At 38.0% G+C, this 24,979-nt stretch overlaps 1 protein-coding gene across 1 annotated transcript in view; it reads right to left on the bottom strand.

Annotated features, from left to right (window-relative positions):
- ca16b (carbonic anhydrase XVI b) overlaps positions 1-24,979 on the bottom strand; it is a 252,954-nt gene that overhangs the window by 178,779 nt on the left and 49,196 nt on the right. The window contains exon 2 of the mRNA XM_088338154.1: positions 1,307-1,411. Coding sequence (XP_088194280.1) covers positions 1,307-1,411 — 105 coding nt within the window. The remainder of the gene's footprint in view (positions 1-1,306; positions 1,412-24,979) is intronic.

Here is a 24,979-nt window from a genome sequence, read left to right as displayed (position 1 = left end):
TTAAGCTTAATGCACATAAGCAACCTACAATCACAAACAAGTTAATTAATAGTGAGGCACTAATGCACACCGAATCAATTAATGAAGAAACTCAAATGGGTTGCACTTCATCTAGGAATTTAATGTGGGTGGCTACAAAATGCCTTGTTAAAATTAGACTGAACAAATAAAATGACCACCAGAGGGTGCTGGAAATCCAAAGTTATTTTAGATGTGCAGTTAAAGCTACAAAACCCAACTCTAAAGTTAAGGCTTTAACAAAGCTGTACTTATTGAGATAAATCTTTAAAGCAGATATAGTGTGACGAGTTGAGGCTTAATCTTTTGACATTCCTAATTTAGATTTTTAGTATGACCATGAAAGAGAAAAAGAGAGAAGAGAGGCAAAGATAGAATAAGTGAAAGAGAGAAAGGGAGGCACATAGAGAGAAAGAATACTAGATAAATAGATAAAAATAAAGAAGAAAAAGATGACAAGAGAAAGAGAAAAAAACAGACCAATGATAGAGAGAGAGAGACAGAGTGAGAGACAGAGTGAGAGAGAGAGGGAGAGACAGAGACAGACAGATAGACAGAGAGAGAGAAAGACAGAGAGAGAGGGAGAGAGAAAGAGAGACAACGAGAGAGAGAGAGAGACAACGAGAGAGTGAGAGCGACAACGAGAGAGAGAGAGAGACAACGAGAGAGAGAGGCAGAGCGAGAGAGACAACGAGAGAGAGAGAGAGACAACGAGAGAGAGAGAGAGACAACGAGAGAGAGAGAGACAACGAGACAGAGACAACGAGACAGAGAGACAGAGAGACAGAGAGACAGAGAGAGAGAGAAATTCAGCACCAGTTGCTTAGCAAGTGGCCCCTGGCTTTGAAGACATCAAGAAGACATTTATAAAACTGCAGCTCGTTTTTCTCTTGCTCTTCTCTCAGTGTTGTCTTGCCTGATTAAAACCCTTGGTGGACCTAATACAGGGGAGGCAATTTTGATTTCCCCAGAAACGCTTTGTTTGGCATTAAAATGGTCTCTAACAACAATGGCGAGAAGCAGGAGGAAGCAAAAAAATTACAGCTGTTTTTGCATCTGGGCCAACTGTTGCAATGTGCATCGGATGAAAGCGCTTGCCAGGAACACAGACAAATCTTAAAGAGTTATGTCTTAGTGCAGAGGCTTTGTCTTCCTGTTAAAATGGAGGCGTTCAGAAAGAGACGGAAAGCATAAAAAGAAAGAACACACTTATACAAATCACAGAATTTCTCTCCCAGGGACCAATAAAGTGAGAAAGACAAACAACTGATTTCGAAATGCAATTTACCTGAGTAGGACCAGTAGGAGTCCCCAGCTGCCCTCCTTTCCCTTATTAGACTTGTGCTCCCTTGATGCTTTGCTCCAGCATGGTGAGGCTGGCCATCTGATGCAACTGCGAAGGGGAAGAGAACATTTAGGGACTCTGCCAAAATGAGATTTGCCAAATGTTAATGCTGTGCTAGGCCAGTGGATTGTAAATATGACACATTCACAGCAATTTTGTGAATTTCCCTTCGGGGATGAATAAAGTATCTATCTATCTATCTATCTATCTATCTATTTTTATGCTTGGTATTTTGCATTAATGTTCGGGTACCATATTTTCTGCACTGCAAGGCGCACTGGGCAATAAGGCACACACCCAACGATTAGTTCTTTGTCATGTTTTTTTTTCCGTACATAAGGCGCATGTGAGACTTTAGTAAGAGCTACAGTGTGCATTTGTTTATAACCATGTTGTCACAAAGATGGATCAATGGATAAGTGTCAATGACCATGATCGCAAAACATGGTATGCAATGGGGCTTGAACCCGATTAGAGGCTGTGAGAGTGCAGACACCTTAACAATAAACCACCAGTGGTATGTATGAAATAGGAAAAGGCAGAACAGTAGTTTTACTCAGTGCCAACAGCACTTATTTGCATAGTGCATTCTAAAGGGTTGTAACTAGTGGCTCTAAAGTCAATTCACAAAAAAAATATTTTTCAGAAAACGCACTGATTAAAATTAGAGAACACGCTGATCAAAATAAAAGAAGAGCAATTGCTTTGGCATGGAAAAGAAATTATGAGGGTTACAACAGCCAGCAGTTAGTAAGAAGTGTACAGGCCTCTGCTGTGAATGACTTCAGCACATCTGCGGCCACAGGATTTAACTAGTAGTTTTGCTCCATTCTTCTTCCAGCCCCCTCCACAGTCTGAAGATTATAGTGTTTTTTTTTACCATAACTTTGTCACAGAGGATTTTCTAGCTAATGACTATTGGGTTGAGAATTATTTCACCTTCAAAAAAAAGATTTACCCGTTTTTCTGTGTGACATGAAATATTGTTCTGCGTAGAGACTAAAGGCTGATTGGGCGATGAACGCCAGTAAGGAACCATGTGCTCTAGGAGAAGGTTCTGATACACATTTGCATTCACTCGGCCATGTAGCTATGCAAAAAGTCCACCTGCCGCTGCAGAAAACACGCCCCAAACAATGAAAATACCTCCTCCTCCTTTCACTGACTTTTTTTATACACTTGTGTTTAGTCTTTTTCCAATGTGTTGCCGGACATAGTGCTTCCCATCAAACAAAAATAAATTAAATTTGCTTTCATCTCTGAAGTGAACTCGGACCAGTTCTCCTCTGTTTTAAGCTTTTTTTAATTTTTCTCACAGAATTTTGCCCATATCAACTAACGATTCAATGTGGTGTGCTAACAGGCTTAAAATATATCTGATTTTTTGTGTCTCCAAACATGTGTTGATTTCAGGTTTTTTGGTCCAGTATGGCTTTTTCAACATTTTGGGTTACCAACTCTTTGGTTCAATAGTCTCTCTATTACTTCACAATCACCATGCATACACATGTAACAGCTTTTATATGATTTTGTTTTCTTAATCATCTTACATTTGTTGAAGAAGAGGATAAACTGTTCAACCTGTCAGAATGCACTATGCAAATCAGTGTTTTAGGCACCATTGGTAAAACTAGTGTGATAAAGGATGCCTTATTTACTGTAATTCACTACTCTCCAGTCTCCCGAAGTCCGAAATCAAGAGCCTTTAGATGGTACAAATTGCTGCAGCGAGGCTTTTAACTAAGACAAGAAAGTTTGATCACATTATCCCGATTTTATCTAACCTGCATTAGATCCCTGATAGCTTAAGATGTGATTTTAAGGTTCTGTTGGTAGTATACAAAATCACCCATGGACTTGTTCCCTCATATCTTTCAGATGGAATTCCCCCCTGTTCTGGTCCGGAGCCTTCGCTCTGAAAATGCTGGTCTACTAGTGATCCCAAGAGCCAAGAAGAGAGTCGCAGGTTTGGGCCCCGGTGCTTTTGAATGCTCTTCCCCCTGAGATTTGATCTGCAACCTCAGTGGAAATGTTTAAATCTAAATTTAAAACACACTTCTATTCTATAGCATATGATTAACCTATATTTTATGTTGATAATAAGTGTATTATTTGCCCTCATGTAGGTTTTAGATAAGGGGATGGTGTCATAATAGTCTGTGGTTTGCAATAATCTGTGATCTGTGCAGCCCTTTGAGACTCTTTATGATTAAGGGCTGTACAAATAAACATGACTTGACTTGAGATAAGCTGCAATGCCTTGTTATATGTCACCTGTACCACTTGTGGCCTTTTGGTACTGCCACTACTCGGGTTTGAATCCGGTTGCATACAAAGTTTTGCAATTTAGGTAATTGATGTTTCTCCATCTGATCAAACACTGCACATTCACTGATCAAATGCGGTAATACACAGTATAGCCTTGAATAGTAACACATAATTATAATCACCTTATGCATTTTCAATCTTATCCACAATATTCTGTGGGTTATGAGGCCAAATTGCTGTTTTAAGGTGCTGCGACTAATAGTCGGGAAAAAACAATATACTATCAGATGCAAGTTGCTGCAACTTTCATCATGTTTGTAACACCAGGGGGAAATTATAATTAAAATACACTTGAGTGGAAACTACCACCCATACACCTAATCTTAGGAAGCAACAAGAAGAAACACATGCCAAAGAAAACCTCTCGCTTCCAGTCCAGTAAGCATCGTTTGACACAAAGCCCGAAAGGCTGGCAATGATCATCACCATCAAGACCTGCAGACAACAAGATTTGCCAGCCTGCAGAGCTTGTGATGTGTTGTGCACTCCAGCAGTTACCAACAATTACATCCATTTCGGCGGCAGCTGGCCTGGAACTCAACAGTGCCGCTGATGCGCTACGGCGTAGCTGCCACAAGCAGTGACACTGTCAACTGCACAGGATTAAATCTCACATTTTTCTTCTTGTTACTTTGACAACCATCAAACTGATTTTCCTGATTCTCTGACCGTGTTTGAGGACTGAACACACTCCTCCATTTTGGATCGTCTACAAATGTGAACAAATCAGTTCACGAGTTTACCAGGTTAGCTTGAGATAAAAATAAAGTTATTATTATCAACAGTATGGGACAAACGCTAACGGAATTATTCTTCTCAGAGTCAATTGCTGCTACTGCTTTGTACATTTTTACATTAATCTGCTACTTTACTTCATCGGTCCAGGCAAATCCTGAAGGGCAATACTTCACATGCTTATTTCCTATCGAACGTTCCAATTCCGAAAACTTCAAAGTCAGGTTTGGTGCGTGCATACCCAAAGCTGATAATCCAAGCTGTCCGGTCCAGTATCTAAAGGGCACAGTCTGAACTACAGTTTACAGTCAAGGTGTCAAACCAACAGACCCTGTTTTGGCTGTCCTTCACTAAAGAATCCATGATATGGAAGCTCATTAAATAATGTATGTTCACTGTTGAGACATGTCAACATAAAAACCCATAGAACAAACTGTAAACACCCAAAAGCACTAGCCAAGCACACAGAGCAATTCAATTGGGTGAGTGATAGGGGTGGACACACAGAACTTTCCCCCCCTTTTCACGCGCTCACTGCGCTTAATGGAAATACATCCGTGAACTTTTTGTTTAAAGTTTTTGAACATTTTCACAAAAGAACTCTTGCCTGCACCTTGTATTTAACAAGTATTCATATCTTGTATTTAACAGTTATTCACGAAAAAAGTGATCCTCGAAATGAGCCTCAATGATCTTAAGTAACGGGGGCGGGGGGGGGGGGGGTTGGGGCGGAGACGCATTTGAATTGGTATATTTGTTTTTATGGGACACGGGCTATGGACGAATTATTTAATAAATGTTATCAAATCATCTAACATTACAGAGTGAAATAAAATGCACTGAAAAAATAGCTTTTGGATGGAAAGCAGGTTTGGCCTTTTTGATGAATTTTGTTTTATTATATAAGTTATGTCTCTTAAAAATAATAATAATAAAATAACATGAATAAATAAATAATTATTTTACGATTATGACTCTTTGGGTCATAATATATTTAACTACAAACTATAACTGAATACAGTTATGGTAGTGCGGTCTCAAACACAGTATGTATTTTTCATCATGTAGATATTCTCTCTACCGCATAAATTCACATCCAAGCCCGATAACAACAATAAGATAAAGTACTGAAATCAAGTAGTCAGCTTACATGTGCTGTATTCCGGTGCGCATATTTGGTTGTATCTCAACAGTAGAGAATTGTAGGCAGTGTGTGCGGAGTCGGGCGTGGCTCATATAGAAACAATAGAACAGGGGTGGCGAACACGCGGCTCTTAGCCAATAAGAACGCGGCTCTTTGCCTCATAATATTTTCTATATACTATGGCTCTTTGCCTTGTTTCATGTTTAGTTTTTTTGTATGTATTGAGGGTGGACACTTTCCTTGAAATCAACACATGAACAATACTTGTTGTATTAAAAGGAGAGAAGTGTGTTATGGGAAATAATATGTTTTTAATTGTCGGCCTTTGTGTGCGTCTGTCTGTCATGGCAGGTCAGTGCGTGTTGTGGCTCTTTGACTCTCACAGTTAAAAATGTCGGCTCTTTGGGTCAAACTTGTTCCCCACCCCTGCAATAGACTAACCATAAATCAATAAGGCAAATATGAGCACACAATTTAGGCTATAAGTGTGCGTTATCTAGGTATTTCTTTGTAAAATATTTTTTTTAATGCGCATGCATGGATAAAAAAAAAAGATAAAAAATGAAAAAAGGTCTTTGACAGTACCCAGAAATAGCAAAGAAGATCATAGAGTAGTTCAAAGCCTGATGACAAAATGGATATGAAGTGTCTTGGCTAAGTACTGTATTTTTTTAAAAGCTCTCGAGATTGCACAATGCAATATGAAGGATTCGCTGGCTCCAGAGGTTGCTGTACATGTTTTCTTCTATTATTTTGTTATGTGGCTTTTTTAAAGCAGTTTAAAGGGGTCTCCATCAATCCAAGTATATACATGAATTTGTAATTAGATAGTTACTTTTAAAGTAACGCACTACTTTTTGGTGTCAATAATTTGGGGGTCAACTGAATTATTTACTTTTTAAATGAAGTAACTAGCAACTGTAATTATTTTTTTTCAGTAATGTGCCCACAAATGATTATGAAAAACTGATGAAGACTACAAAGGACCAATTGCTTTATCTTATGTGTGTCTTATTCCATCGTGCCAAAATATATTAAGTATTGAGCACAAAAACAAATTCAAGGGCACGATAGTCAGAAATCCTATCAATGCAGTAACAGACGTTCCTTGGACATTGGATTTTGGGCTGGTCTGGTTTAGTTTAGTTATGATTTAGACCAACAAAAATTGTGTTGTGTTCACCCAACCCAATGTGGAAGAAATTTAATCCAGAATTTAATGTAGTCACCAAAAATTTCTAAGACTTGAAAAGATGCTTTTGCAGCATTCACTTTTCCACCCCAAAAATGTGCCTTTTGTACAAGGCATTGTGTCTGTTAAATGTTTTCTCAGTTTTTTTGCTGGATGTCATGACATAGCCATCCAGTTTTAATTAATTCCTTATATTGTCACGACCAGCATAAATGTTTCTCACACGAGCCTTTTATTTTGCGGGAAATGGGGAGTCATACACGTTCGGCAGCAGTCTGGCGTGGAAAGACAGGAAGCCAGAGACCGACGAGATCGATACCAATTGCCCGAGCAGATATAGGACAGATGGGGTCAATACCGGACAGGTATGGGACAGACAGGATTGATATCTGAACAGGATATAGATTAAACAGGACGAACTAGACGGGAACGAAAACTGGAGTGAATAATAAACAGGACAAAAATAGACAGGAACGATACCAGGGAGGAAACGCAGGCAGGAAACCGGACAAAGTCAAAACCCACTTCTTGCAGGGCAGAGGTTCGTTAACAGACAGACAAAGGGAGAGTGAGAGCACTGAGCTTAAATAGAAGGGAAGCCAATCTGTCAACGGGCTGCAGCTGGCGCCAAACGGGCATGGCCAATTGGGCACCATCGCAACCGTAACTTACCTGGTCTGGCCTGTGTCAAAATATTCCATAAATGGTATCACAGTAATCTAGCCACAACAACAAAAAAATTTAAAGTTAAAGTATATAAATTATAATATGAGGTAAGCAAATTTTCGACAGTCCAGGGTTTGTTGATACATGGATAATAAAAAAAACAAAGGATGAATAAATATTTATTTGCTCAGCTAGAACATCTTTGTGAAAAAACATCAGCGCGAAAAGTACCCGATGTTAACCAAGCTAGCTAAATCATTGCGCCACACTATTTGCAAACATGCATGACAACCCAGTTAATATATTGTTTAATGATCGGAGACTGCTGATACCAGCCTTTTTTAGGGTATCGGTATAGAAAATAGGGAGCCAACCCCAGTATTCTCTGTGTTCTATTAGCGATTTAAAAATCAATATCTGTAGTTGAAGTAAAAAATAAATTCCCAAATGAAACAAAAGCTATCTAAGGAAGAGCATTATGTTTTGGTTTTTGCTTTTCTAAAGTTGATGTAAAATTGGATTCATGCCTATGCTTACTTTTCATGATGTTGCCTATTGGCACTACTGCATATTGCACTACTACAATCCCCTGTAAGTCAACAGCCAATGTAAATATTTTCTGCTTTATATGCCCATACTTTCTTGTGTAAATATTTTGTGCTCGTATGTATCCAAATTATTTCTATATTCTTATTTTTATGTTTTATCTTTTATCTTACAAAGTCTATATGTGTGCCACTGGAGTGCCACGTCCAGTTTCGTTGTCACAATACCGAACTCATTTTGTAACAATGATAATAAAGGTACATTCTATTCTATCATTGTAGCCTGTGTCAAGCTCCTTATTTTGCAGGGGCAAGTACGTGCATTCCTTAGACACGCTCGAATAAACTTTTTTCACCTTTTTGGGGAATTTGGCTTGGCGTTTGGAATGTACTTAAGACAGGCCTTCTCTTACATCCGCCATTTTCATGCTACACTACTAGAAAACTGCGGTGACGTGCATTAAGTCACTCTCCAACACCCCCTCATTCCACGGCCCAAAATGCTTTTCCAAAAGTCACTTAAAAGGAGATAGGTGCGGAAGAAAAACAATTATAAAGGCTCTTTGAAATTAGTCTGGCATTGTAAACAGATACTATATTCAATTTTCAACTTTTTAGCGACACCTCAAACGATGCACCCCGCCTGTTCTAAGTATTCATTTTTTTGTTATGGAGTTAAAAGCGTTTTCATTAATTTGTGATAGACATAGTAATCAGTAACGAGAAGTTTTCCGAAACACAAGGAATGTTTCGTTTTTAAATCAGCAAACAATAACGGCTGAATTTTACATAAAACAAATGTAATCCACATAAAAACATTATGGAAATGTAACCAAAAAGTCAGCGAGTTAAAAGTCTCTTACTTGTTTGTTTAGCGTCATAGCCTCGCTCACCCCTCCAGCCACTTAAAATGATCTTAGCAGTTACTAATAATTGCATCATTACTTGGGATTAATTAAACAGCACGGCATGAAGCAAAGCTCTCCTCACACTTTAAGTCAGTGCATCGATGCCTGGAGAAACGTCAGTCAGTGCGACGTGAGTGCGTTCCAAAATCGAACGCTTCGTGCTCAGAGGAAGGTTACAGAGGTTACGGCGAAGTTGTCATAAATATCCGCTTTGCGATCGCGATCTATCAACATGCAGGGGATTAAAATGACGTGCGCGCAACAGAGATGGAGTCTGAATCTTGGGCAGAAACTCAGAGCATATTTGAAGCCAGGTTGTGTGAAACAGGAGGGCCGAGCGGCCTTTGATCAGAGAGAATAGGAGACAGCTCCATGTCAACAGTTTACTCTCATCCATGTCAGCAGTCCCCCGAGGGCAGAGGATTAAAGCAACAGAATCACTGATTGAAGCGAGCAGAAAATGCATTTTGTGCTGGGTCCGAGACAGGGAGAGCTACACCGCGCTCATACCAGTAAAATGAAGGAGACTAGTGGATATTAGGACTGCAATGATTAGTCGAGGTTGTCGACAAAAAACGACGAAATAACTTGGAGAAATGAATTACATTGTTGATTATTGTCACCAGACATGTTCCTCCAACTGAGTGAAAAGTCTCTACCTGAGTATAATCTCCATAGAGAGTCACTCATGCGCAATAGCGCCGAAACCACACTACTCGAGCGCTTACATAAGCATACAGATATGGTGGCATCAACATCAAGTGCGCGTACCAAAACTTCTAAAGTTTTGGAGTACTTCAGCCTGCACAGGGCTTATAAAAAGACTATTTGCAAAGTTTGCAAAGCAGACCTTGCGTATCATGACGGCAGCTCCGTGTTGCATGAACATTTAAAGAGTACGTCACAAATTTGAACGAAATAGTATTTGTACGAACTCCACTTTCTACAGACTCTGTTTTGATGACATGCAAGCTGCATCTAATAGGTGTACAGTTTAATATGAGAGAGCTTGCATGTTATGCCAGATTCTGCCTTATAAAAATATTTGAAATTAAATGCTAGAAGTCCAAAGAACAACAACAGTATTTAAAGCGTTAAAAAGGATATAGGTTATTTGTTTCAAACTGTTGAGAATCATTACTTTCTTTCGTTACAGACGTTGCAGTGGACCACTAAGTGTACAGACCAACTTAGGAACGAGATGGGTTCCGGACGATCGTTCGTAAGTTGAATTTGTTCGTTTGTAAGTTGCTTCATTGCTATAGTTTGTATGTTTATGGTTTGTATAAGTATGTTTAAGGCTTGTATAAGTTTGGCACTAAAAAAATAAACATTTATTCAAATAATTTGCTCGATAAAGCTATATGAGTTAAGGTTAACTTACTTTTGGAAGATGGGCTTCAAGAGTTAGGCGACTTCCTTCTCCATGGTAAAAAGTGGCCGCAAAGCAGTCCAACCATTTTCTCAACCGCATCAATCTTTCTTATTAAACTTTCATGTCAAACGAAGTGGCTTGCCTCTTCTTTACACTTTACACCAACCATATTGAATAGATGCACGAGATATTTAACAATAAAAACGTCAAAGTTATGAGCGCGCTGGAGAAACACATAGAACTGTATGTTTACACACGAACTAGGAGGTAGAAGCAGGATTTCTTCTTCGGGGTGGGATGCTGGGTGACCTCTTAAAGTGCCACCACACGTCGGTAGCGGCGGAAAAAAGCACTACAGTACTGTCCTGTAATCGGAAAAAGGTGCACACTATACAAAATCTAACTTACACCAATGTCTGGATATTTTTTGACATCCCGAAAAAAATATTCATAGATATTGTTTTATGTAAGTCGAATGGTCATGAGTAAAGAACTTCACTAAATGCACATAATATTTGTTTTATTTAATGTTGTTATGTTGTATGAGCCTATTTTTGCTTTACTAATATACAAATGTTTACCTGATTTTATCATATTATTTTTTTTTTTTGTCTGTCCCTAAAAAGGACATTATTTACATATTTATGAATTTTTGTCTCTACTGACCAAGCATTGAGCTTTTTATTTTTGTTTGTACAAATATATGTTATTTCACCACTTTTTTTGCGATTAATTTCCCAATTTATTAAATTAGTGTTGAACTAAATTTAAGGGAAAAAAACTAATGAAAACTACGAAAATAGTTCTTAAATTCAGCCCAAGTGGATATTACAACTTTAATAGTTTAACACTCTTTGTCTTTATTCACCTTCCACTCCAAAGTTTTTACCATCTTTTGTTTCAAGAGGAAACCGGTGTTCAAAGGCTCTTTGGATCAAGAACATGTAATGTCTCAGCATGCAAACTCCTTTCCCTCTTTTCCATGCCCTGAGGGCAATCTCCTCTGCTGTTCAACTGAGCCATTTGTTCCACAATATCACACTCGACAACAAGCCAAGGACCCCCCGAGACGCTTGGAACAAACAACAATAGCCTAACAACACCCACAGGAGTGTTTCACCTGAATTAGACATCCGGGAGTAACGTTAAAATATCATTTCATCAAGTGCAAGTAGTGTGTGAAGGTGCAAAACTGAAAAAGACCTTGAGGTCCAGTAAACAGAACTCCTTCATATTCATGAGTGGTTGTTTAGGTGAATATTGTCCGTGTATGAGAAGTAGTGTTTATGAAATATAGTTTTCTTTGGTAGGGAAAACAGTTGAATACTTGAGAGAAAACGATTTTGTTCAGATGGATTACACAAGAAACTACAGTAATCCCTCGTTTTTCACGCAAACAATTTTAGAAACATTTTATTTTATGTATCAAATACTCCAGAACAAACACAATTTATAGGCTCTAGTATTTTTTCAACAAATAAGAGTACTTTAATGAAGGTGTTTTTTTTTTTTTACAACTAACTTCTATACTGTCAAATTATAATTTAAAAATAATCTTGCCGTTGCGTTGCACAATTGGATTAAATACACAACCCACTCTACTTTCTATTACACTTAAAACACCACTCCATGGCCTATATGAAAAACTACTTTTACCTTCTGGTCAGCAACCCAAAAACATTAGACTGATAAATAAAAAAGATTATAAATAATTTAACTTGCTAAGACAGAAATGAGTTCGAATTGTGAAAAGGAAACATATTTATGTCAACTTTACACAAGGCCAAATATATTTGTCATTTTAAAAATCAATTTTGGATATCCAGGGTAGGAATCCAAGTTTTAGTAGAATCAAAGCTGGTGCTGATTATTTTCGTTTGAAGTGTCCTTAAAACTTGAAAGGTTAATAGCTTTTTTATTTCGTATGTGTCAACAATGCTCAACAGATTTCAAAGGAAGTATGCTTTATTTTCTACAGTGCTTATCTGCTTTTATCTTACTGTCCGGGGCGTAACACATGAGGTACGATGAATGGGGAAGGGTGGGTACTGAGAGTCACATCATGCTTGTCCCCACAGTTTTTTTTATTTATATTTCTAATTTTCAGTGTAACTCAAAATTGAGAAAAGTAAGAGTGTCCAAATGCCAACCCAAACCCCAGGAAAAATGAATGAGTTGAGCGCCTTACAGAAATCTTTGTACTTGCGCAAAAATCATGAACTACAATGATGATACAAGCCAGACAATGGCGGCAGTTCCAAATTCCGTACAGCTCGTTTAAACAAATTAGCTAGCTTTTCAAATGAGCTAGGAGTGCAAAACGTGTGTTAAAATAATTTAAATGGAGTTATTTTTTCCAGAAATGTATATGTAAGAGCTTAAAATTTAATATCATTATATTTATCTCATGGTTTTCATGTGTTCAGAATACCAATGAAGTAAAGTTGTCAACAGTAATGCACCCTAGAGGAGAACCAAGGGAAAACAGGTCGTACATGAGGGATCAGACAAATAGTACCCTCTGCAAAAAAAACTGTCAGATCCATTCCCTTTGTGTAGAATTATGTTACCAGGAGCCCACACTTGATATTGTCCCTCGCGGCAGGGCCTGCACCTGCTGGGCTAAACCTTGAGACAATATCTCAGCGAAGGCGTGGACCGTGGCGATTTGAACCTCTGCCGGTTCTGCGGAAATCTTCCTGACTAAGCTGTTGTGCAATGTCAGGGCTTCGACTAGATATAGGCTGGCTTGCCTTTACACACACCTTAGGCTCTAGTACCAGCCCTCTGGAAAACATTTGGACTCTGTTCTACCCTGGAAATGGCAACGGAGAGAGGACAACCTGATCCAGGTATTTTTGTCCTGGTAAAAGTAGGGATAGAGTTTTCTCTGACTGGCTATAACGAGGTCCCATTTGTTTACAACTAAGATTAGACTGCACAATATCTGCCCTTTGTCATCTACTGTTCATAACTTTTATGGATATCGTTTCAAGACACAGCCGAGGCGGGTTTCACTTTGGCGGACGGGTGATCACGTCCTGTTGGCTTTATTGAGCTCAGACCTTTTAACTTTCACTGCAACTGTTGGCAGCAGAGTGTGAAGCAGTAGGGATTCAAAACGGTGCCAAACAAATCTAAAGAAAAGCAACTTTGCCAGAAAAGGTCAACGTGTCCTCAACGAGTCTGGGAAGATATTGAGGAGTTCAAGTATTATGGAGTCTCTTTTACAGGAACTAAGGTCATAATAGAAATGTAAAAAAAATGGATGGGCAGCCAGATAAACTACCGTATTTGGCATACTTATAAGGCATACTTAAAAACCCAAAACACGCTACTTACAGTATAACCAAGTGTGTCTTATACACTGCAATATATGGTGGATACGATTGGAAACGCATATAGTATTTGTGTGTTCTTTGGTTTACCACCATGTTTGTGCAACGATTAATCGAATAACATCGTTGTCAAAATCACAAAACATTTTATGCAACGAGAATTGAACCCAGGTAACAGTGGCGAGAGCGCTGACGCTTTACCACTGAAAGATATGAATGAACGCATATCAGCTTAATCATCAGATACACCAAAGAGACGTTTCCTTTGTCGTGATTTTTTGCGTTTACATCAGGACCGAGTTCTGTTTTCTCCTTTCTCAAACTTTTGTTTTCGGCACCAAGAGTAAAAATAGTGTGATAATGAGAAAAAATAAAGTGCCTTTTTGTATTTCATCTGAATCACTTGTGGGCTAGTAGTGTGGTTTTGGAGCTATTACAGCCACAAACCAGTTTCATTTTATCTTTCATACAAGGATTTACGGCGACATTTTTTGCACAACTATATACCGTAATTATACCCTAGCCTAGCCTTGGTGACGCCTTGTAGTGTGGCTTATATATTAAAAATATAGAAAAGACTACTTTTTGGGGGAGGGTTTGTAGTCCTGCGCGGTTAGCAGTGCCAAAAATACAGTACTAAAGAATAAACAAGAGTGGTTTGTATTCTAGTGAAATATAAATGTAAAGCAAAATACATTACATCACGATTGCTGCGTATATCGGGTAATGACCAATCATAGCGCAGATTCAAGAAGGAGAATCTTTGATTGGTCCTTACTTAGCCCGGGGAAGCTATGAAGTCCTTTTTCGTGGACAGACGTATCGGATTGCTTTTGGTTTGAGTCACTTACAATGATCCAACAAAAATCAAAAATGCAAAACCCATGGATTCTATCTTTTAGGTTAGGTATCGTATTTTCCTTACTATAAAACGCGACAAAAAAAAATCAAAATAAGGGCAGAAATCGGAAAATGCGCCTAATCCGGAGCACCTTGAATACCGGAAAATACGGTGGATAACATTAAAAATGCAGCTACAATTTAATGATAACGCATACGAGAACTGTTCTGCCTTTGAGAAACATATTGAGTGCTCTTTTGAGTGCCCTCTTGTGAGGAACAAGGGAAACGAGATTCTCTTTTATTGTTGCTTTGGAGAGTAATTTTCTGTAAATATGAAACATATTGTGATTACTTCAACAGGGATTTTTATCGATGGTAACATTTTGTACAAAATGACGTATTCTTGTTTAAGTTGTTGTTAGTTTCTCTTAGAATGTAACTGTATAGTTAGTAGTTTTTTGTACTTTATTTTTAGTTTTACAGTGACCTCATAAAGGTAATGGTTGAGGCCAAAATAAACAAAATAAAATACGTCTGGTTATCCAGGACTAGCTGTCTGGCGAAAAAAAGGGATACTTCGAAGTCAAGAAAATATATGAATTAATTAATTCTAGAAGCGAAACCAGATTTCATTATGTTAATTGATGTTCTATAAAATAAATCATTTTAATTTTCTTCTTAATGAATTTTTGTTTGTACAACTCTAGCTCTTATTGTAGTTTTGATTCCATGTGCCTCATAATTCAGGCTAATGTAAGAAAAAAATATCACAAGAGACTCGCGTATTTTTGGGGGGTGCACCCGGAAGTCCGGTGCGCTATATCGTGCGGAAAATATGGTAAAGTACATTTTTAAAACTATTAACACATTTGATTAAGTGAACCCCAAAACTGTTTTCTAAAATGTAATCTTCTATGCACGCAACACACAAATGTACACAAAGTACGGACCCTCTTTCCCCAATAACTAAACTAAGAGGTAGTGAGGGAACATTGTATTCTTATTATAATAATGTCTCATTGTATCTAAATCAGACATCCGAATGCACAATTTCAGATCAATCTGCTATTTTCAAAACTACTCATTTCAAGAAGGATTTGCCAAAGTAAAAACCAATCCCGCATCAAATGTGTTCTGAGGTTTGTCACATGATGTTCTCAAGCTGAACAATAACCTGCCGTTACCTGAGCAACTGTGATGGATGTTCAATTCACAAGACGCAGAAACCTGACCTCTTGAGATGTATTAAAACTATATATCCCGCAATTCCAAAAATGAGAATAGCCTCTTTAGACTCGTGCAACAGAGCAAACATATTACAGAAGCTCCCCTGCATATGATCATTCAACTTACAAAAAACGGTAGATACGAATATTTTCTTCAGGATGTCGAAAAATACCCGGGCATTGCTGTAAGTTAGATTTTGTATTGTGTGCACCTTTTACTGAGTACAGGGCAGTAACGTAGTCCTTCTTACCGCCGCTATCGGCATGTGGCGCCGTGAGAGGTAACCCAGCATCCACCCCGACGAAAAAAAATCAACTTCCTCTTCCTAGTTCATGTGTAAACATTTTATACTGTATCTCCAGCGCGCTATGAACTTTGACATTTTTATTGTTCAATATCTCGTGCATCCATTCAATATGGTTGGTGTAAAGTGTAAAGACGAGGCGAGCCGTTTCTTTTGAAATGAAAGTGGAATAAGAAAGCTTGATGCGGTTGAGAAAATGGTCGGAACGCTTTTTCTCGGACACTTATTACCTCAGAGGAAGACCTCTTGAAGCGCATCTTCCAAAAGTAAGTTAAACTTAACTTCATAAAGCATATTCTTTTATAAAATGTTGATTTTTTTTTTAGTACAAAACAATACAGGTTACTTTTACAAGCCTTAAACATACTTATATAAACCTAAAACATACATTCCATACAAAATATAGCACTGAACTTACAAACAAATTCAATTTACAAACGATCTTGTTCGTAAGCAGGGCAGCGTCTGTATGGTAAATAATGTTTTGGGGTTCCTATTCAAAATAATGAAAGCATTACCTGTACTGATTCCAACAACAGAAAAAAATAAGTATAGAGCACCACAGGGTTTATCGGTGTCTAGGTTCTCACCTTGAATAAAAACCAAAGCTCAATTCTCGGGCAGTCAAATGCACACAAGTTTGCTTCTTTTTTTATTTGTGCTGCGGTTGCCGATGCTGCGGCGTGAAAGTTCACCGCACCCCCCGAGGCTCCCCACAGGTCCCAAGAGCAGATAAGTCATCGCGGCTCCCAACACTGCGGACTGACTGATTCAGTAGAGCAAGTAAGATGCCGCGTTGGGTAACAAATATGTTTGCTAATGTGCCTAACTAATGTGAGATGAAAACAGCAATTAAGAATTAAAATAATTGTTTTTGCTGTAGATTATCTTGCCGTAATTTCACACGATAAGGTGCACCGTATATAAGGCGCACCCCACAACAAGTAGTCTTTTGTTTTATATATTTTTGTAAGCCGCACCAGACTACAAGGTACATGAAATAGAGACGACAGTAACAACTTCCACATGCGCATGTAACACAATTCATTGATATGAGCCAGTGACCAAAACCGCAACACGTGGTAAGCAATGGGAATTGAACCCAAGTAGTGGCCCTGGTGTGCCGACACATTTCCACTAGAACATCAGTGGTGCAGATGACATATGAAATGCCATTAGAGCATATCCCTTAATCACACTACATTTACTCACGGTTCCACAACACGGATTCGCGTAGTGGATTCTGATAGGTTAAACCAGGATTCTCCGACGTGATGCCCACGGGCACAAGGGTGCCTCCTAAGGACAGCTGAGGTGCCCGCCGACAATAGCTCATCAGTGCTAGGTCACTGTGATTTTGTACTAAAATGTGGCATTTTAGGTTAACTGAGTATTGAACCAAATTTCCAACATGGTAATAACATAGTGACCACATAGTAATAACATTATGAATTTGTATTTTATTAATAAATATCAAACAGGGTGTCCTTGGCGCTAGATAGTGTCACAGTTGCCATGGCGCCCACTTGGTGCCAGCTGCGGCTCGTTGACGGATTGGCTTCCCTTCTATTTAAGCTCAGTGCTCTTACTCACCCTTTGTCAGTCCGTCAACAAAACTCTGCATCCGCTAGACATGGGTTTTGACTCTGGTTTCCTATTTGTGTATCCTGTTCGGTTTCGATCCCGTCTGTTTCGTCCTGTTTTGATTTCAGTCTCCAATCTCCTATAGCTGTTAGCAAGCCTTTCAATCCCGTTCTGTCTGTTATCGACATCATCTGTCTGGTATCGGCTCGTATAACTGGTATCGATCTCGTTGGTCTCTTGCTTTCTGTTGTTCCACGGCAGACTTGTTTTTCTTCTTTCGCCCAGCGATTGCCGAATCGCTGGCGTTTTGTGTTAACGTGCATTACTGCCCCATTTTCCGTAAAATAAAAAGCTTTTGAGAAATGTCACGCATTTGGGTTCTCCTCCTGTTCCAGTTCTTGACGGATAGTAACAAAAAGTAGCTCTCAGATTAAAAAAAAAATGGAAACTACTGGGTTAAAAAGTTTAGTATTTTGTTTAAACTTTTTGAGGGTTTTTTTTTTTTTCATTTTCTAACATTCATTGGTGAAGAAGTGGAGAGACTGTTTTACCTAGCATAATGCACTATGCAAATCAGTGCCCCACTAGCGAAAATAGTGTGATGCTGAGATTAAGTCTAATGCCATGTCATGTATCATCTGTGCTACTGGAGGTCAATTTGATCAATCATTGCTTAAATAAGGGATATTTCAGTAAGACCTTTTAATGTAACCCATGCCTATATTTACTGTATGCATTCCAATTTTATTCACTAAATTCATACGGTGAAGCAGGTTATAAGGCGCTCTTTCAAATTTCTAGCCAAATTGGGGATTTTAGGTACGCCTTATAGGCTGGGAAATATACTACTTTGTTTTGATTTCTATCTTTGTTGCTGTAATTTACATTAGGTAAATGTTAGAAGGCACCGGGAATAAACCATTTTACTGCAATTGACTATTATTGACTGGTGGTAAAATCAATTGGCTGTTGAATAAATTTGTCTGTTCTAAAGATGAAAAGTCATTTACTTGATATTTCTATTCCACCATTACATTATAAGGACTCGTGATGATTGCAAGGTTGAAAGTCGCTAATGCTTGAGATGACGTTAAAAAGGAAATGGTGACACAACCTTAACCTGGCAAAATGGATCCGTCCACTATTATGGGTCGCATCAAGCCAACATTCATTTTTTGGCTTGTCATCATTTGGCACACTTGGGCTTCACTTTAATGAGCGGAAGCAGTTATGACCTTCCACCTTGAAAGCTTCTACCTGAATGCCATTTGCCACTAATTACTATCATAATTAGTAGCACAGCGAGGTGAACATGTGCCAACGTGATTGTCGCAAACCACAGACGCCTTCCCCAAAATCATTTCTACATTTACTGACTTGAGACCATTTCCAGGCAGAAATTATGCAAGCGATTATAACAAGATGATGATGCGAGATTGAGATGATGCCAGCCTTGTGGCTTAATGATGCATAATGTCAAACGGTCGTCAATTTCGAGCGTCGACTTTTGCAACTAGATGTAAACTGTGTCATGTGGTTGCCGGATAATTCTGTGGAAATTCATAGAAAATTAAAATGTCCAATTTCAGGCCTAACATAATTTTCCCAAGGGTAGGACTTACTAATATTAAAATAGTATTATCATTAGAAATAATATGAATGATAAGAGTAATAAGCATCGTAAGAATAAGAGAAATAATGAGATTAAGTGGAATAAGAAGAACAAGAAACATAAGAAGAATCAGAACAGGGGATCAGAATTAGAAGACTTAGAGGACTAAGAAGATTAATACGATGAGAAGACTAAGAAGACGAAGTAGACTTGGGAAAATGAGAAAAGTAGAATAAGAAGAATGTGATAAATATGAAGAATTATAATAAAAATGATTAAAAACAAAATAAAAATAATATGCAGAATGTCAACAATCATCAAATGATTCTGTAGAAATTCATACAAAATTAAAACGTCCAATTTCAGGCCTATTATAATTTTCCCAAGGGTAGGACTTACTAATATTAAGATCGTATTATCATTATAAATAATAAGAATGATAAAGGAAATAAGCATACTAAGATGAAGAGAAATCATGAGATTAAGAGGAATGAGAAGAACAAGAAACATAAGAAGAATCAGAAGAATCAAACAGGGGGATCAGAATAAGAAGACTTAGAAGACTGAGGAGATTAATACGATGAGAAGAATAAGAAGACTTAGAAAAATGAGAAAAGGAGAATAAGAAGAATGTGATAAATATTAAGAATTATAATAAAAATCATAAAAAACAAAATGAAAATAGTATACAAAAAAGAATAAAAAGAAGACAAAAAGGAAGAACGAGAATGGGAAAACTAAGAAAACGAAGAACAATAAGAATAGAAAAGGAGAATGAGAAGAGTATGAATTAGAAGAATAAGAAGAATAAAAGGAATTATTTATAATATTTTACTTTTCTAAATCAAGGGAAAACGTTCTTTTAAGGCCATTTCTAGCATTTTGAGGTTTTCTTAAAATTAAAGCGTTGCACTTCGAGAGAGTGTGTGTACAAATGTTTTAAGTTGAATATTTTCTATTACATATTTATAAGTGTTAAAAAAATTAATAAAAATACCAATAGATATAGAGTAAAATGAGAATTTGTCCAAACATAAAAATACATGCTTAATACATACACATTTAAAAGTGATTTTAAATGACCAGAATTTCGAGATACTTGCCCACCCACCTCTCCTTCTGTGATTGACATTTGAAAGGATAATGCTTTCCCAGAGGATTCTAGACATATCCTCATTGTTGTCTACAGATGCATATACCGTTTGGTACAAAATGCGAGCCATTACCATCCGGTAGTAAAAGAAAAAGGCATTTTCTAAGTAAATCGTCTCGCGATTATGTATGGAGTCTTTCACCTTGGCTGAAATCGCTGTATAGAAGCGAATGTCTTCCCGCCATTACCATGTGATGTCACTGCCCATTATCTTGCACGAATGTTTCTTTTACAGAATTAAAAATTCAACTGACATCATAGCACGTACAATTTCACCTTGCTCGGTGAAAACCTTCACTCTGAAAGGTGAAAATGAATGCCAACTTGTAATTTCGTGTGAGAGCTTTATGCAGCACTTGTCCTGCATTTGCTTAAAAGATGGTAATATGTTAGATGTAGCATCTGGAAAAAAGGTAGCATTTTCTCACATGTCAATCGGTCTTTTCCGTTCATGCCCGGAGGCCTACTTCAAATTAAACGAGGAGCGCACACATTGGACAATTTGACTAAACGGGTGGGCCGATTCCATTCATCTTCAAACTCTTCCCGCATTCACGGTTGCAGACAGAAAGAAGGCCTACCATTAAATTGACTAATTAAGAAAAAAATAATGAAAAAACAGTCCCGTTATTTTGTCTGAATTCTCACCAAACAGAAGTGAGCTCGGGGGTGGTTTCACAGCCATCACAAGTGCGTAACAGCTCCCGATTTAAATTGCTTTGCATATGAAGCATAAAAAAATGCACACTGAGAGAGACAGCTGCTGTCTGTACTATCTCATCAGCAAAGCATTGAGGCAACTGTCAAATGGCATCTGCTTCTCCTGAACAGTTTTTTAGTGAAGCGCTAAAACACATGCAACTTTTTGACAAATGCTTCCTGTGAGCTTTCTGGCGACTCTATTCACAAAGGCTTTGCGGTTTTTACATCAGAAAGTGGGCCTGCAAGCGCAAAAGGATTCCGATTCCAAGTCAATCAATTCAGGTTTGAACAAGGGCCAGTTTCAAGCTAGGTCTGCCGTCGTGAGACCTGGAGCCCGGCGAAACGTTTGACCACTGCCGAGTAAGCGATCGGCGTTTGAATGCATTTCTAACACGACGGATATTTTGTCAGCTGCTACCGTGATCAAGTGGCTTTGATTCAGAGTTACAAGTTAGATTTGCACATTTTCGGGTCTTCCAAACTAGATAAACTCCTAGCGAAAATCTAATTCTGGTAGATTTTTTTACATTTGATTTTTGAATTATGCTTGTGTCTTGGTCTGTTAGATCTTAACTTAGGGCTGCAAATACCGACTACTTCAATCGTCAACTAGTCACAGACTATTGAGACCACTAGACGAAGGATTAGATCATTATTTTTGTTTACTTAAATTTGAAAGGAAAATGATTTTATTATGTGGAAAATGACGATACATGCAAAAAAATTGATACAATGAAAAATAAATCTTATTGAACATACTCGTACGAAAAATACATAAAAATCGAAAACCAATCAAGCGCAGTGGCCGGTCAGTAGAGACAATTATGCCCTCTCTTTTTATTTTCTCTATTTTTTTACAAGATAGACTTTTGGATTATCCCCTTTTCTTTAAAAACATAAACGTATAATTAACAAATAAATGTGAGGGTAGAAATGTAAATGTACAATGACCAAATAAGAGAAAGGAATACTGTTAAGGCTTCGAAGACGCGAACAAGATTCTTCATAAACACGTAGAAAAGCTGTACAGAAGTATTTCAACAAGACTAGGTCATAACAGCTTGTTGTTTTCAGGGTGGTTTGGAATGTGACACAGGGTGTGGGTGCACGGCCTTTGGTAGGCTTTGTGTTAAGCATAAACTGGCCTCCCAAGAAGATAAAATACTGTGTTCGAATCACAACAGGGAACCCGCCAACATGAGAAATGCCGAGATCAGCCAAAGATCAGGCGCAGGGAGACGGGTCTTTAGGGTCGGAACATCAAGCACGTAAATACAGAATACTGTCCAGTTTGACCTGTAAATACAGTATGCGGATCAGGGCAACATTGGTGTGACTACAGCCAAGATTCCATGTTATTCCTTTCCTGCATGTTGGTTTAAGATCAGGGTGTGATTGTAATCTGTGCAATTATTCGAGACCTTTTGTGAATAAGGGCAATACAAATAAATGTGACTTGACTTGACATTTTAGTTTTGCAACAAACAGACCGCACCTGGAGAAAGCCCCTTGATCAGGGTTAATGCCATCAGAGCGGCAAAAAGCGATAGAAGGGGAACTGTTGGCTCAGTTGGTCTGGTCGGGCCCTTGTGGTTCCCTCATAGTGTACATTGAATCCCACTTTAAACTTTAAAATTTTTCACAAGACAATGTGTGTTTGACACAGGCTTTACACACTTTATTGTTGTTAAGGAAGAGAATGATGTGAAAATAATAATTTCTCAGAAACTGTAAAGTACTGTCTATATGGTTACTCAACAATGTCGTCATTTTGAATGGATTAACAAAGGATTGTTATAATGATGTTAGACATAATAATTTGCTTATATGATTGACTGAAGAAGCATCCAAAGTTATTTTGGGGACGGGTCTCTTATAGGCCTTTAGCTTCAACCTGTCAAACGTTTTTCTTTTCAGAGGATTTGTACAGGCCAAAAAATAAGAAATTAAAATCAAGTAAACTCTTTTTTGACCCTGTAAACCAAGAACCGGCTCATTAGCAGCAGTATAGCAGTAAATAAAACAAATATGGCGTCCATTTTGTGAAGTACATTCAGTGGTGAACCGCAAAGTCTTTAACAAAAGTACCTAACGATTCTCAAAAGTTTGAAATCAAAACGAGTTCTTTGGACTCATCTATTTTTGATTTTCTGTTAGGCAAGGTCTGGCATAAGGCTTACGCTTTCCTTTGTAGTGAAATATACGCGAATAAAATGTTTCCCCTTTCACAGTGCCACCACATGCCAGTGGCGGCGGGAAAAAAAAACGACAGTACTGCCCTGTGCTCGGAAGAAGGTGCACACGATATTAAATGTAATTTACAGACATTTCTGGATATTTTTTCGACATTCCGAAAAAAATGTTCGTATCTTCCGTTTTTCGTAAGTTGAATGGTCGTAAGTAGGGGAGCGTCTGTATCTGGTAAATAGTGCCTATCCTAAGATTCTTTGTTAGTTCATTTTTTTCTCTGTTGTTTTTTTGTTGTTGTTGTTACTTGTTTATTTCATTGTAAATCATTTACATTACATTGTTATCGATGACAATAAAATAGTTTCTAATTCAAATGTGAATTGACTATTTTTGAAGTAGCTTTTGACATGATACGTTTCTTTACAGATCAAAGACCAACCCGGAATCTAAAATTCTACTGTATTAAAGTTTTCAACAGCACTTTTGTTGCACGACTGATTATATATTCAAAATATTGTGCAACTATTAACAGTCGTCAGTGTTGTAGTTGTTACAGCCCTAATTGGAAACATTTCTTGTGTCTTGCAGACACTTTTAGACAACAGCCAAATTTGCCCATCTGACACCAACAAGAGTTCAGAAGCGCTTTAATCGTGCAGTTCTGAGCTACAACGTAAAACTTGTAAAATCTAACAGCTGAGAGGGGAAGTGTCTATTGGAGTGGGAAGCGCACGTGTTTCTCAATCCTGACGAAGCGAGCGGTGTGGCTTCAAATCCCCCAAAGTGTTCGAATCACACCAGGGAACCCGCCAACATGAGAAATGCCGAGATCAGCCAAAGATCAGGCGCAGGGAGACGAGCCTTTAGGGTCAGAACGTCAAGCTCGCAAATACTGAAACAACTATTTAAATCCCAACCAAGGAAATTTGGCTGACGCAGCGAAAAGCAAACAAGCCCGTTCAGCAAAGACTACACAAAAACCCCCAGGCCGGAGAAATGAAGTCATATTACAGAACAATTAAGTCCAGTATAGTCTTCTATTATAACAGTTCCTTGGGGGCTGAACAATCCAATAGTCAATTTAAAAATGTGCTTTTAAACACCTTGTCATGTTTTCTAGGTTTGATGGTCGAGGTGGGCAAATTGATCCAAATATCAATATCATCAATTATAACAAGTACCTGGATTGGATCGATACTATTGCAAAATGGCCTGGCGCTGCCGCACCGATAAAAAAATTGATTGGGATGCTTGGAGTGGTCGATGGTCAGGAGCTGCAGTTTTAGCTGATTTAGCTGCCAGAAGGCGTTGAAGACACCTTGACAGCAGAGCACACAAAATCAGTTCTTATCAATGTTGTTGGTACATATCAGGGGTACCTTCAAACGAAACCTAGCTGGGAATACCCAAAGTACAACTGTGCAAATTATTACGAAAATCAACGTTTCAGCAGTTTCAGAGCTAATAAATCACATACATACGCACACAAGTAATAATTTATAAAGTAGTTTACTTAGATAAGATCCTGTCTTCTCATTTTACACATGATAATAATGTTAAATATTGTTTTGTTTGCTGCTTTTGTGGTTTGACTATCTTGACTTTTGTTCTGAAACAGTTGTCGTTGAAGTATCTCATTTCTTTATACTGTTAAAAAATGTTATGTATTTGTTATGTTTTGACCTAATTATATTGTGACATGGGGGCTATTCTAGTCTTCATGTTGACCTTGTTATGTTTTTTGTCACGTTATATACATATATGTATAAA

This window comes from Urocampus carinirostris, chromosome 6 (genome assembly GCF_059441175.1).
Source record: "Urocampus carinirostris isolate Australia breed hairy pipefish chromosome 6, RoL_Ucar_1.0, whole genome shotgun sequence".
In the NCBI taxonomy this organism is placed as follows: Eukaryota; Metazoa; Chordata; class Actinopteri; order Syngnathiformes; family Syngnathidae; genus Urocampus; species Urocampus carinirostris.
The sequence above is the reverse complement of the archived record's forward strand: the minus strand, read 5'-3'. Positions and strand labels throughout refer to the sequence as shown.